This window comes from Musca domestica, unplaced genomic scaffold (assembly GCF_030504385.1).
Source record: "Musca domestica strain aabys unplaced genomic scaffold, Musca_domestica.polishedcontigs.V.1.1 14, whole genome shotgun sequence".
Classification (NCBI taxonomy): Eukaryota; Metazoa; Arthropoda; class Insecta; order Diptera; family Muscidae; genus Musca; species Musca domestica.
The window spans coordinates 16,433,929-16,448,080 of NW_026712192.1; the positions used below are offsets into that span (position 1 = coordinate 16,433,929).

Genomic DNA, 14,152 nt, shown 5'->3' on the forward strand with positions numbered 1-14,152 from the left:
AATACATGGACAGACAGACAGACGGGCGGTCATGCATAAATCGACTCAGAATGTGATTCTATGCAGATCATCAAAAGGAACTATGGGTCTATGTCGTTTTCTTTTGCCTGTTACAAACAAATGCACAAAGACATAATACCCTGACCACCTTGTGGTGTAGGGTATAACAAGGAAAAAAGCTGTAAGTTCGGCCGGGCCGAACTTTGAATACCCTCCACCATATGGTACAAATTTGTCAATTTTCAAAAAACTAAAATCCATTAAAAATTCTATGAAAATCTTAAAAATACCGAATGCAGCCGGATATTAGAGTCTATACGACGACGTGGATCTGCATACGCAACTTTTGTCATAAGCCTGCACAGACAATTTTCTGGCATAGGATGTAGTATCCATTACGAACTTCAAATACAAAATTAGAAAAAATTCCGGTAAATAATGCAGCTAAAATCAACAAAATTCTGTATATCGGGGGTACCGTAATATGGGGGCTATTCGAAGACGTGGACCTGTACGAACTTCAAATACGAACTCTAAATACGTAATTTGAAACTAATCCGGTAAATAATGTCGCTAGAATCATCAAAATACCGAATATCAGGGGGTACCGTTATATGGGGGCTATACGAAGAATTTTCTGTCATAGGCTATAGTAAAGTAGTTAAAAATGTCTCTTAACAGTTGTTCCAGAAATAAACAAACAGAAAATAAGTAAACAGAAAATAAATAAACAAACACCTAATATAAGAGCGTTCGCTCTGAAATTTGCTATCGCAAATTGAAAATGGCAACGTACGACGCTTTTCATTGTTTCATTTCATTTCATTGTTTCAAATACAGCGTTTAGATTAAAATATATGTAGTTTAAAAAAAGGTGGCATAATGTATAAAAAAGTGGCACAAAATTCAAATAAGTGGCTCATTTAGGATCAAAATAAAAAAGTGGCACAAAGGTATCAAAGCCCAAAAAAGGTGGCAAAATTGATACTTTAGTGGCACAACGGTCACGCTGATCCCAGTCACCAACAGAGACCTCATATCATATCAAATTTCGGGATTATATTATTTAGTACTTTTCATACAAATATAGGACATTTATCTAAACCACCGTCAATTCTCAAACACAGATACCATCAATTATCTAAATATCAAATTTCAGAATTTTATCACCAACTACCAATTAGTATTTTTCGTGCACTTGTAGTACACATTTCCGAAACCATCTTCATATGTCCCGACTACACATGAACAGCGATCCTAAACCCAAATTTCAGATTTCAAGCACTCTCTGTTCACCAAATTGTATCAAATATAGTACTATTTAGTACTTTTCGTGAACTTTTAGCACACATTTCCAAAAATCACCTTTATTTCTCAATTCCAAATAGAACTGAATATCAAATTTGAGGATTCCAGCCCTATCCCTTCGCCCAATACCAAATTTGGTACAATTTAGTGATTTTCGTACAAATATAGGACGGATTTCTAAACCACCACCAAATCTTAAACACAGATACCATCAATAATCTAAATATCAAATTTCAGAATTTTCTCTCAACCGAAACCAAATTTAGTACCAATTAGTACTTTTCGTGCACTTGTAGTACACATTTCCGAAACCACCTTCATATGTCCCGACTACACATGAACAGCGATCCTAAACCCAAATTTCAGATTTCAAACACTCTCTGTTCACCAAATACCAAATTGTACCAAATATAGTACTATTTTGTACTTTTCGTGTACTTTTAGCACACATTTCTAATATCACCATTATTTCTTAATTCCAAATACCAACGGAGAACTGAATATCAGATTTAAGGATTCCAGTCCTATCCCTTCATCAAATACCGAATTTAGTACCATTTAGCATTTTTCGTGGAAAACGGATTTCCAAACCACTGCCAAATCTTTAAAAGAGATACCATCAATAATCTAAATATCAAATTTCAGAACTTTTTCCCATCAACCAATATCAAATTTAGTACTATTTAATGCATTTCGTAAAATTATGTAGTGCTTTTTGTACACTTGTGGAACACATTTCCAACGTTAAGTCCCTATCTCGATTGTAGATACCTGAAGAGACCTCGAGATCACATTTAAGGATTCCAGCCCTATCCCTTCGCCCCACACCCAATTTAGTAACATTTAGTATTTTTCGTGGAAATATCGGACGGATTTTCAACCCACCACTAAATTTCAAATATTTGGAAATATCGGACGGATTTCCAACCCACCATTAAATTTCAAACACAGATACAATCAATGATCTAATTATGAAATTCCAGAAGTTTAACTCTTTCCCATCAACCAGTACCAAATTTAGTACATTTTGTACAATTATAGTACCTATCTCCGAAATCACGTCCATATGTCCCAACTACACACGAACAGTGACACACATGATACGAAATGGTACCAATTGTAGTACTTTTCGCCCACTTATAGTGCAAATTTCCAAAAACCCTGTGGTATATCCTTCATACACTCCATAGGTGATCCTCATTTTAAATTTAGTTCTAGCTCTACTGGATCGTCAAATACAAAGGGTACCATATTTAGTACCTTTTGTACGGTTCTACTACAAATTTCTAAAAATCCAGCTATATCTGACATTTTCGGACTAAGAGTGACCCTCATCCATTTTTTATACCCTACACCACAAGGTGGTCAGGGTATTATGGCTTTGTGCATTTGTTTGTAACAGGCAAAAGGAAACGAGAAAGACCCATAGTTCCTTTTGATGATCTGCATAGAATTACATTCTGTGTCGATTTATGCATGTCCATCCGTCTGTCTGTCCGTCTGTCCATGTATTTTTGTAAACAAAGTACAGTTCGCATTTATTGCCCTATCCAGATGAAATTTTGCACAGATCATTTGTTTGGCCCTAGGACAAACCCTATTGAAATTGGAGATAATCGGTAAAAATTAAGATATAGCTCCCATATATATCTTCGTCCGATTTGCCTTTTATTGTGCACCAAACGTGTAATATCAGCCCGAATAGAATGGAATTTTGCACTTACAACCAAATTAGGCCTGAAAAAAAGTATGCCAAATTTGATCGGAATCGGTTCAGATATAGCTATAGCTCCCATATATATTGTTCATCCGATTTGTTATTTTTGTCCACCGCAGCCGTAATTTGCACTATGCAACAACAATATTTGGGGAAATACATCAAATACAGCTCAGAAATACATTTGCTAAATTTTATCGAGATCGGTTCAGATTTGGATATAGCTCCCATATATAACTTCGTCCGATTTACCTTTTATTGTGCACCAAACGTCTAATATTTGTCCAAATGGGATGGAATTTGGCACTTACGACCGAATTGAGTCTAGAAGGTAGTATTCCAAATTTGGTGAGGTTGGTTCAGATATACCTATAGCTCCCATATATATTGTTCATCAGATTTGTTGTATTTGTTACCCACAGCCGTAATATGCACTCCGTAACAACGATATTCAGGGAAGTATATCAAATACATCTCAGAAATATATTTGCCAAATTTTATTGAGATCGGTTCCGATTTGGATATGGCTCCCATATATATCTTTATCCGATTTCGAATTAATTATGCACCAAATGGGCAATACAAGTCCGAATTTAAAGGATGCAAATTCTTCGTCTTTTAAACTTTAAATTATAATTATAATCATAGCGTGTATGATTGAATTCTCCCATAACAACTTTTAATTGTTATGTGGAGCTCAACTAAATTAGCAAAGTGGTGTAGGGTATCATAAAGTCGGCCCCGCCCGTCACATACAAAGGGTACCATATGTAGTACCTTTTAATACTTTTCGTACTGTTCTAGTGAGAATTTCCAAAAAACCTAGCCTATCTGAGACCTCCGGACCAAAAATGACCTTCACCCAGGATTTTAACTTCAGCAGTTTCATCTGGGCGTTGGTGAATCATTAAGTCAGTCAATTACTTTATTCTTTTATTAATACAGATAAACGAGCATAAGCTGAGTGTATACGTCTGTCGGCAAAACAGACTGACAAGTTTTACTTTCTTTTTCTGAAAACGTTTACTGGCTCCGATATTGCCCATATTTGAGCTCGAACTAAGTTTGGATCAAATCAGACTATAGGAGGGGTCGTCATTGTTAACTCGACTTTAAATGTTTTCAAATAAGTTTCTCAATAAGCGATATAGGGTCTTAAACTGCAATTTTGATGTAGGGACATTTAAATATTTTATCGTCTTACAAACTTCTCAAATTGGGCATCCGAAATTGGCATCTACCCTCAAACTGTGACTTGCAACTTAAATAGATAACAACAGCACAAAGTCTTTTGTCATTGCACTGATGTGACAAATATATTTTTTGTAGCGCTCTTTCATTTCAATTTGAGAAATGTTTGTGTATTTTCATTTTAGATTCGAAACTACACAACAACAACACCAAAAGCCACAGCCACTAAAACAACAACAATTTACCGCAAATTTAATAACATAGATATTTTGCGAATGCGTAAATCTTTGGAATAGTTTCTTATGGTGGTATACCTATCCTTACATGCACACATATATGTACATGTGTTCTATATGGTTTAAGAACACACTCTCACACACAAATGCACACATGCCAACTCATCTCAAAAAGTCTTAAAAGATTTCTCGCAAGTTAAAACTTTGAAGAAGATATATCCCAATGAAGGAAAGAAACAGATAAAACAAGACAGGGCGTAACGTGTAACTTCTCATGAGTTCTCAGGAAGGTGTGGGGGAGGGAGAAATCTTTTTTGAAATGAAGTCAATCAATTCAAAGTTGTTAAAACTGGATGGAAAAAGTTTTTGAGTTCTTTTTTTCTTCTCTCTCTCTCTCTCTCTCTCTCTCTCTCTCTCTCACTCTTTGGGTAAAAAGGAGTTACTGCTGCTGTTGTTTGACAAAATGTCATACAACAAACCGGAAACCGATTTAATTACTTACATATGTTTGTGTGTACACAAACCCACACACACGCACATATACATTTACGTTGTAGAATTTCTTGATTGTGTTTATGCATGCAATGTTATTTGTTTATGGGCGTAAAAGACAAGCTTGCTTGCGGAAGCGGCAACACCGAATGTGGTTATCTTGGGAAATTGTTTTGTACAACAGCTGTAATGGAATTACAAGAAATGATTGAGAGTGCTTCTGCGGTTCGGTGGAACACTATGTGGAACACTATGTGACAAATGTAGTGTGGGAAATGTTTTTAGAAAATATGTTTTTGACAAAAATTGTGCAGTGCAACGAAATCTATATACAAAAAAGAGTAGTGAAATAACTGACAGACCTACTGCCAGAGAAGAAACGCCCACAGGAAACGGCTGAAGCCAGAATCTTGAAAGTTTGTACGAACGTCAGCCTTGGTGCTCAGTTTTTTTGGAAATACGCAATAAAAGGATAAGAAAAGTGCTACAATGTATCAAAAACGAACTACAATTCTGAAATTTTGACTGAGAGTCACTGACGGAGTGCAGGATAGATGAACCAAAGGATTTTTGGAAATACGAACTTTAAAGTTACGAAAAGTTCTAAAATGGTACTAAACTTCTAAAATATAACCATTTGGTATTCTGTGAACGGATAGAGCTAAAAATGTGAAATTTGGTATGAAAATCAAGTTGGAAAGAAAGTTTGATATATGAAGGTGGTTTTGGAAATGTTTACTAAGTGTACGAAAAGCACTAAATCGTACTAAATTTGTAACAGTTTGGTTTAGGGTAAACGAATGAAGCTGAAATGTTGTATTTGGGTCCCTGTTGATGGTTGGTTTGTGATAAAGAATAGTACTATATTTGGTACAATTTGGAATTGGGTGAACAGACTAGGCTTGAAATGTGAAATTTTGTATTATGGTCGCTGTTTATGTGTAGCCTGGACATTTGCAAGTATGTACGGTAAATGTACGAAAAGTACTAAATGGTACTGAATTTGGTCTTGGTTGATGGAAAAGAGTTAAAATTCTGAAATATGATATTTAGATTATTGATGGCATTTGTGTTTGAAATTTGGCGGTGGTTTGCAAATCCGTCCTATATTTGCACGAAAAGTACTAGTATAGAGCTGGAATCCCGAAATTTGATATTGAGGTCTCTGTTGGTATCTGGAATTGAGATATGGAGATGATTTTGGAAAAGTTTACTATAATTGTACGAAAAGTACTGAATAGTACTAAATTTGGTATTGGGTTGGTATCTGTGGTTAAAATATATTGGTGCAAATTACGAACGTACGAATAGTGCAAAGTGGTACAAAATGTGCCATTGGATGTTGGGATAGTTATGGTATTCCTAAAGTTGATATCGAGGTAACTGATGATGTCTAGCGTAGAGAGAAGGAGGCGTTTGGTAATAAATTTCGAAGACTAGAGCTAGAATTCTTAAATTTGATTCGTAGACCACTTTTGGTATATAATTTAAAAAAGGAGGTGGATTTGGGAATGCATACAATAATAGTTCAAAAATGTCTAAATAATACTAATTTTGGATCACTTTTGATGTTTAGAATGGAGAGACGTAGATTTGTTTTGGAAAGCGTACCAAATGTTACTAAATTTGATAATTGGTGAAGGGATAGAGGTGAACACCTGAAATTTGATATTGAGGTCACTGTTGGTTTCGAAAATTTTGGACAGAAAAATTGGATGTGGGTCCATTGTGCAATGGTTTTACTAATATCTTCATCAGTAAATTTCATAATGAAAGATTCTGAAGACTTTTTGGTGTAAAAGGTAAATATTTTTCTATTATTCTTCTCGAAAAAGAAAAATTTTGAATAAAAAGTTAAAGACACGTTAAGTATGGACTTGTCAAACTGAATGGAATTGAATGTTAATTACGGGTTTTATGGATATTGAAAATGTCAACCTCTTGTGGGGAGGTACCGGAAGGAGAAGACCGATATATCCCATCTTTACAGCGATCTTGTGTTTGTAGAAATAATGGGATCTGTGAAATAAAAAGAGACACGAATCTTTTTTCGAATTTTATAGTCGTTTTGTTTATTTATGAACTTCATGGATATTCAAAATGATGATCCTTTGTGGGGTTACCACAAGAAGTAGACTTATATATTTTATCTTTACACCAGACCTTGGGTAGATAAAAATATAGTGATGTGTGTAATTTGAAGATAACCGGACTGTTACATCACATTTTATAAGAGTTATAATTATTCAAAATTTTGACCCTTAGTGCGGGATGACTGAAATAGCACTGATGCAAATATTAAGATTTGCAAAGTTGGAACAAAATCGGATTATTCTTTCCCTTCTGTGCTGTGGAATATATATTTTTTTGAAAACTTCGACCTTTTGTGGGGGAGTTAGCAGAAGGAGTGGACCGTAATTGTCCATCTCCAAACTCGATCTAAGTTTGATATTAATATTACGATGTTCCAAGCGTGGACCAAATCGGATACTCCCTCCGAGAGTTATCGAACGGACATCGTTAGATTGACTCCACACGTCCTGAAACGGATTTTATCCAAAAAGAACTAGGCCCTAAAACCATAATTTTGATGAGATACGATTTGGCCGTATCAAATGTACAGGGTGAGATAAAAATGTACAGGTGAAATAAACGCCATAATTTAATTTCTTTTTTTCAATTTTTATAAATGAAAGCAAAAATCTCGGAAACAGCATCGATTTTTAGAATAAGTTTAGATTTGTTTGAATTGGTCGACTTTGGCACGAATTGTGGCCTTCAAACGGCCAATGAAACCGTCACACGCTGCCCTAATGTTGCTCTGCGGTATTTTGGCTCCTTTCCTGCGAAGCACTTGTTTGAGGTGATCGACACTTTGGTATTTTTTAGTGCCAACCTAGCTTTCCAAAATACTCCAGACACAATTGTCCAACGGATTGGTATCCGAATATTTTGGTGGCCATTGTGCGTTGAAATGAAGCGAGGAACCTCATTTCGTAACCATTCTTGTGTGGCGCGTGCTGAGTGCAATGGTGCTGAGTCCTGTTGGAAATGTTTGCGTGCCCAAGGATTTAATATACCCTCCAGAATATTTTAGCGATAATATTCGGCATTTATTCTCATGCCACGGTCGATTAATACGAGAGAAGGGCGACTATCGGCTGTTAAGGCAGACCACACCATCACCATGGCCGGCGCTTGAGTTCTGGTGGCCAACCGAAGGTGCACATTTTTAGTTGACCTCTTTGGCAACTAAACACGATCATTATGTTTGTTTACAAACTTCTGGACAACAAATATTCTCTCATCGGAGGCGGAGAAACCCAAATTCGGCAGTTCACCACTTTCGGCCAAGCGAAACCGTTTCGGTGAATAATGTCTCCATAATCATCAAAATACCAAATATCAGGAGGTTTCGTTACATGGGAGCTATATATGGACCTGCATAAGCCATTTTTTTGTAATGGACTGTAGTACCCATTACGAACTTTAAATATGAAGTTTGAAACAATTCCGGTCCATAATGTCTCTAATACCATACACATAGCGAAGTCGTGAAGAAGAAACTCATTGTGTGGATTTTCAGATAATTCAATTGCAAAATGTGCCTAAAACCATCATAAAATGCCAAATATCAGGAGGTATTGTTATATAAAGAATATACGATATCGTGGACCTATATGGACAAATCTCTTTCAGGGAGTAAAGTACTCCTAAAGAATTCCTTGTGTAGAAATTCTGATAATTCCATTGAAAAATGTGATTTAAAACCGTGGGAGCTATACGATATCGAGGACCGATATAGCCCACCTTCGAATTTAACCCTGCCTGCAGACAAAATTGGATTGTGTAAATTTTTAGCTTCCTATCTTAAATCGTTTTGACTTTTGCGTGATTACAACAGATGGACGGATGGACAGGGCTATGTGTGGTGAAGGGTATAAAAATTAAAGCAATACCATAATATGGGACACATATGGAATATTTGGACCGGTATGGAAATTTTTGGTAAGTTTTCTGGTTTTTTACTAAAATATCACTGTTTTCACACTTCGCCTTTCATTATGCGGTTATATATTTTAATCCAGACTAAACAAAGAAATAAAAGTGACTGAAAATTGAAAAAAATTAATATCCTTCATCGCGTTACATAGTACAGGATGTCTTGTCGCTGCTAATTTCACATTTAAATTCAAAATAACTATTCCATTTGAAACTTATTTCCCACATACCACCACATCAACAATAGAATGGCGATTATGATAATGTGTGCGAATGACAACTACAACTTCACACGAGCACATTCGTATTGTTGCCACAGCAAAGTTATTTGAATTTATTTATAATTTTTTTATTTGGCGTTTGCACAGTTTTATTATTTCAATTCTTAATCGCACTCCGTTTATTGCCTTAGCGATTTAAGCGCGTACAATATAAATATTCAAATACTAATTTTCATGCAAGCGCTCTCCACGTTTTGTTTTTCCGGCGCACAGAGGCAGTAGCAACAACAACAACAAAAGAAGAGAAATCCCATTAACACTTTGCAAACCACTTAACGGTAGAAACTAAATTTGTTTTGAACATTCAATTTTTACGAACATCATTTGCATACATATCCATCCACCACCCACTCCCCGCACCCGAATAGAAACAACCCATGCCAAACGTTTTCGAATCCACTGCTGAATGTTGTTTCATGTTAATGTCACACACACACACGTACAGAGGACAACATTCGCTCAATCACTCTCTTACTCAATAACACGATTAGAGCATGAAACGTACTTGAATCGGGTTTAGTAGTAGTATTAGCAATTTTCAACATGTTTTCGTTTCAATCTAATAAATTTTGGAGGAAAACCAGTGCCGGCATAGGTGTGTGCGAGTGGGTATGGGGGCATGAGTGTGTCTGTGTGTGACTAGGTGTGTGCATGTATGGCAATTGACACATATGCCGCAGCATAATTGGTGATGGCATGTTGTAGGTTGAGTTAGGTATTATTTGATAGATTCTATCAGAGAGTCGGCAGTTACAGTACAACTAAAATTCTCATATATCTAGACCAAATACTGCGACATAGGATATGCTGCAAAATTTATCGTTTAAACCCTTAACATTTTTTGTTTTCCACACTACAATGGGAGGCTTCACTCGAATACAAGTATTTTCAAACTTTTCGATGCCTCTTCCTGCAGAAAATTGAAATTTCCAATGGAGGTTCTCTGTTTGGTGTAAACCCTACATAGTGGTATTTTTTCGATATATTTAAGGTATCGGCCACAACTTCCAATCAATACAGTTATAATTAGACACCTAGAGTTCTCCTCGAATAAAAAATCTATTTTCTAAAAATTTTTATAAAAAGGTCCTCGGTTTGGCATAAGCTCCATATCGCGGGACCGGTTGATTTTAGTTGGGTTAAACATGATATTTCGGCCGAGGTTTTGGTTTTCTCCGTCTCCGATAAGAAAACATTTTCCGGATACCAATCCGTTGGACTATTGTGTCTGGAGTATTTTGTAAAGCAAAGTTGGCACTAAAAAGTACCAAAATGTCGATCACCTGAAGCAAGTGCTTCGCTTAGAGAACCATCTTACAGAAAAATGTTAACTCCCACATAACGGCACATATAGTAGTACATATAGTACCCACACGATACCCACCAAGTAATATTCTCTGGATTGAGAAATTCTAACTGGAGATAATCGTATTGAGTAATAATAGAAAATTCTTTAAAGTTTGCAATGAGAACCCAAAACTCTTTTGGAATTCCCACACTCCAGAAAATTACCCGAAAATTGTTTCAACGTGTAACTTGCACAGCTGTGGTATGATCTCTTTCAAATTCCATATTGTTCTGTGTATATTGTGACATAATTCGGTTCGAATTTGGAATATAGTACCCATAAAGCTCCCATTTTAAAATCACTCACAAATTAAAATATAGTCGATCTCTGTCAAAATTTAGAAAAAAAAACTCGATTTGTGACTAGGTAGTAGCCTGTGTCCGATTTGGATAAAGCCCCGATATATAGTTTTCAATTTTGGATTTTTGTCCATTTTTATACCCTCCACCATAGTATGGAGGGTATATTAACTTTGTCATTCCGTTTGTAACACCTCGAAATATACATTTTAGCCCCCACAAAGCATATGTATTCTTGATCAGCATAAAGTTCTATATCGATTTAGCGATGCCCGTCCGTCCGTCTGTGGAAATTACTCTAGCTTCAGAACGAAATGAAGTAGGTTGATGAAATTTTTCTCATATGTGTATTATGTCTTCAGGACTTTTGGTATTGAAAATGGGTCATGTAGGTCCACATTTTGGTATAGCCCCCATATAACGGTACCTCCCTTTTTTAGGTATTTTGGCGATTTAGGCGACATTATTCACCGGAATTGTTTCAAATTTGGTGTTTGAAGTTTGTAATAAATACTACAGCATAAAACAGAAAATGGCCCATGTAGGTCCTCGTCTTCGTATAGCTCCCATATAACGGTACCCCCCGATATTCGGTATTTTGATGATTTTAGTGACATTAATTACCGGAATTGTTTCAAATTTCGTATTTGAAGTTCGTAATGAATACTACAGCCTATGACAGAAAATTGTTCATGCAGGTTCACGTCTTCGTATAGACCCCTTAAAACGGTACCTCCCTTTTTCGGTATTTTGGTTATTTAAGCGTCTTTATTCACCGGAATTGTTTCAAATTTGGTGTTTGAAGTCTGTAATAAATACTACAGCATAAAACAGAAAATGGGCCATGTAGGTCCACGTCTTCGTATAGCTCCCATATATAGGTACGCCCCGATATTCGGTATTTTGATGATTTTAGATACATTATTCCCCGATTTTTTTTTCAAGTTTTGCATTTGAATATTCTAATGGCTTATGACAAAAGTTGCCTATGCAGGTCCATATCGTCGTATAGACCCTAATATAAGGGCTACATTTGGTATTTTTAAGATTTTAACAGAATTTTTAACTTATTTTATTGTTTTAAAAATTGCCAAATTCGTTCCGAATGGTGGGGCGTATTGAAAGATCGGCTTGGTCGAATTTACAGCTTTTTTACTTGTTCCGATTCAATTCATATATACAAGAATTTGTATCCCACTGCCATGGGTTGTACACCTGTCGTATGAAACCTCATACCGTGTCATCCCTGCAACATAAACGCATAAAACATGTCAACATAAATTCATGTGTCAGTATGTGTGCGTGTGTGTGTGATTGTATTCGAAAATATTGAAACTGCCATTTTCTTGCATGTTCAGACCATTTGGTGTTTTGTCAGGAGATTGTGTCACTAATTTTGTAGTTGCCGCTACTGCTGATGCTGCCGCTATTGCTGCTGGAGTAGCTATTGTTGAGATTAAGCTATTTTCAATTTAGAACTTAATTTGCTATTTTGACAGGATGCCAGTAAAAATTTATTGCTCCTTTAAGTGTCAGTGTCAGTGCCAGTGAGCGTTAGAGCGGTTGCGAGAGAAAGAGGCTGAGTTAATAATTTCTTGGCACTTCTGTGTGGGGCTGACTGTTTAGCCGGTCGGTTCTGTAAAAATTGAGGTGCCGGCGGGGAATACCCTCACATTGCCACTTGCTAAGAAAATCCATTTAAAATTTTAGTCATCCTGTAAGCTTGTGTGTGTGAGTGTGAATTTTTGTATATTTATCGTTGTGTGTGTTAGGAAGTCTGTTTAATTGGATTTTGTGGCATTGTGCAAGCGTTCTCTTTTCGCAACACCAGCAGTGTGCGTGTGTATGTGTGTGTGTGTTAGCTGGTGTTTGCTAAGTAGGATCTACATCGGGGCTAATGTGTTTATGTGGGTGCCGTGTCATGACATTTGCACGAATTGCTGATGTAAAATACTTCACACAAGATGTTGTCACAAAAATATGGAGGTTGGGAGTTGGTTGGATTGGATTGGATGTCGGCAATGTCGATTTCGGTTTTCGAACCCCCCCAAAAAAGAGGCACCAGAAACAAAAAAACATGGTATGAAATACTCACCTAATACCACCGCGACTGGTATCATAGTTTAGCAGACGTGTATTGTGCCGCCATGTTATGTACGATGTTGGCTGTGGTATTTTCGATATGACACACTGAAGTTCAATGGTACTGCCGGCTTTGTAATATTTCTCTGGTGTTGAGGAGCCACGTTCATCCAGTATTTCCACATGAGGAACTGTAAATATGCGAATAAATATGCATTAGTGGGTAGTTCGGCTAGATGTAGTTGTGTGGAGTGGATGAGGGGAGAACTGAATGAATGAATGAAAGACTAGAACACATCCAATATTTCCACATGAGGAATTGTAAATAACTGTATAAAACATGGATTAGTGTTGGTGACAGTGTTTGTTGTCAGTGATTGTGTTACTGATTAAATGAATGCATGACTGAATTGAACACTGAGAGCAAATTTAATATTTATTCAAAGAGAGCATGACAAACAGAGAGAAGAGAATCACAATCGAAGAGCATTATTATTGTTGTGACCCACATTAAAGGTGGAAAGTCTTCTTCTTTGACAAAGGGTAGAAAAATTTCTCAGAAATGACAAATAATTAAAAAAAAAAACGAGAAAAAAAGCTGTAAGTTCGGCCGGAGCGAACTTTGAATACCCTCCACCATTTGGAACGAATTTGGCAATTCTCAAAAACAATAAAACCTGTTAAAAATTATGTTAAATTTTTAAAAATACCGAATGTAGCTATTATATTAGGGTCTATACGACGACATGCACCTGCACAGATAACATTTGTCATAAGCCATTAGAATATTCAACGAAACTTAAAAAAATCGGTAATAATGTCGCTAAAATCATCAAAATACCGAATATAGGGAGGTACTGATGTATGGGGCCTATACGAAGACGTGGACCTGCACAGACAATCTCCTGTCTTAGGCTGCAGTATCCATTTCGACCTTCAAATACCAAATTTGAAACAATTCCGGTAAATAAGGTCGCAAAAATCATGAAAATACCGAATATCGGTATTGTTATATGGGGATATAGAAAGACGGACCTACATGGCCCATTTTCAATACCAAAAGTCCTGCTGACATAACATACATTTGAGTAAAATTTTATAAATCTACTTCTATTCGTTCGGAAGCTAGAGTGATTTCCACAGACGGACAGACAGACGGACTATATACTTTGTGGGGTCTAAAATGTGTATTTCGA

At 36.3% G+C, this 14,152-nt stretch overlaps 1 protein-coding gene across 1 annotated transcript in view; it reads right to left on the minus strand.

The window, feature by feature from the left end:
• The window catches only part of LOC131801131 (obscurin-like), a 212,667-nt gene that overhangs the window by 43,899 nt on the left and 154,616 nt on the right, over positions 1-14,152 (minus strand). The window contains exon 5 of the mRNA XM_059119242.1: positions 12,970-13,147. Within this exon, the coding sequence (XP_058975225.1) occupies positions 12,970-13,147 (178 nt within the window). The remainder of the gene's footprint in view (positions 1-12,969; positions 13,148-14,152) is intronic.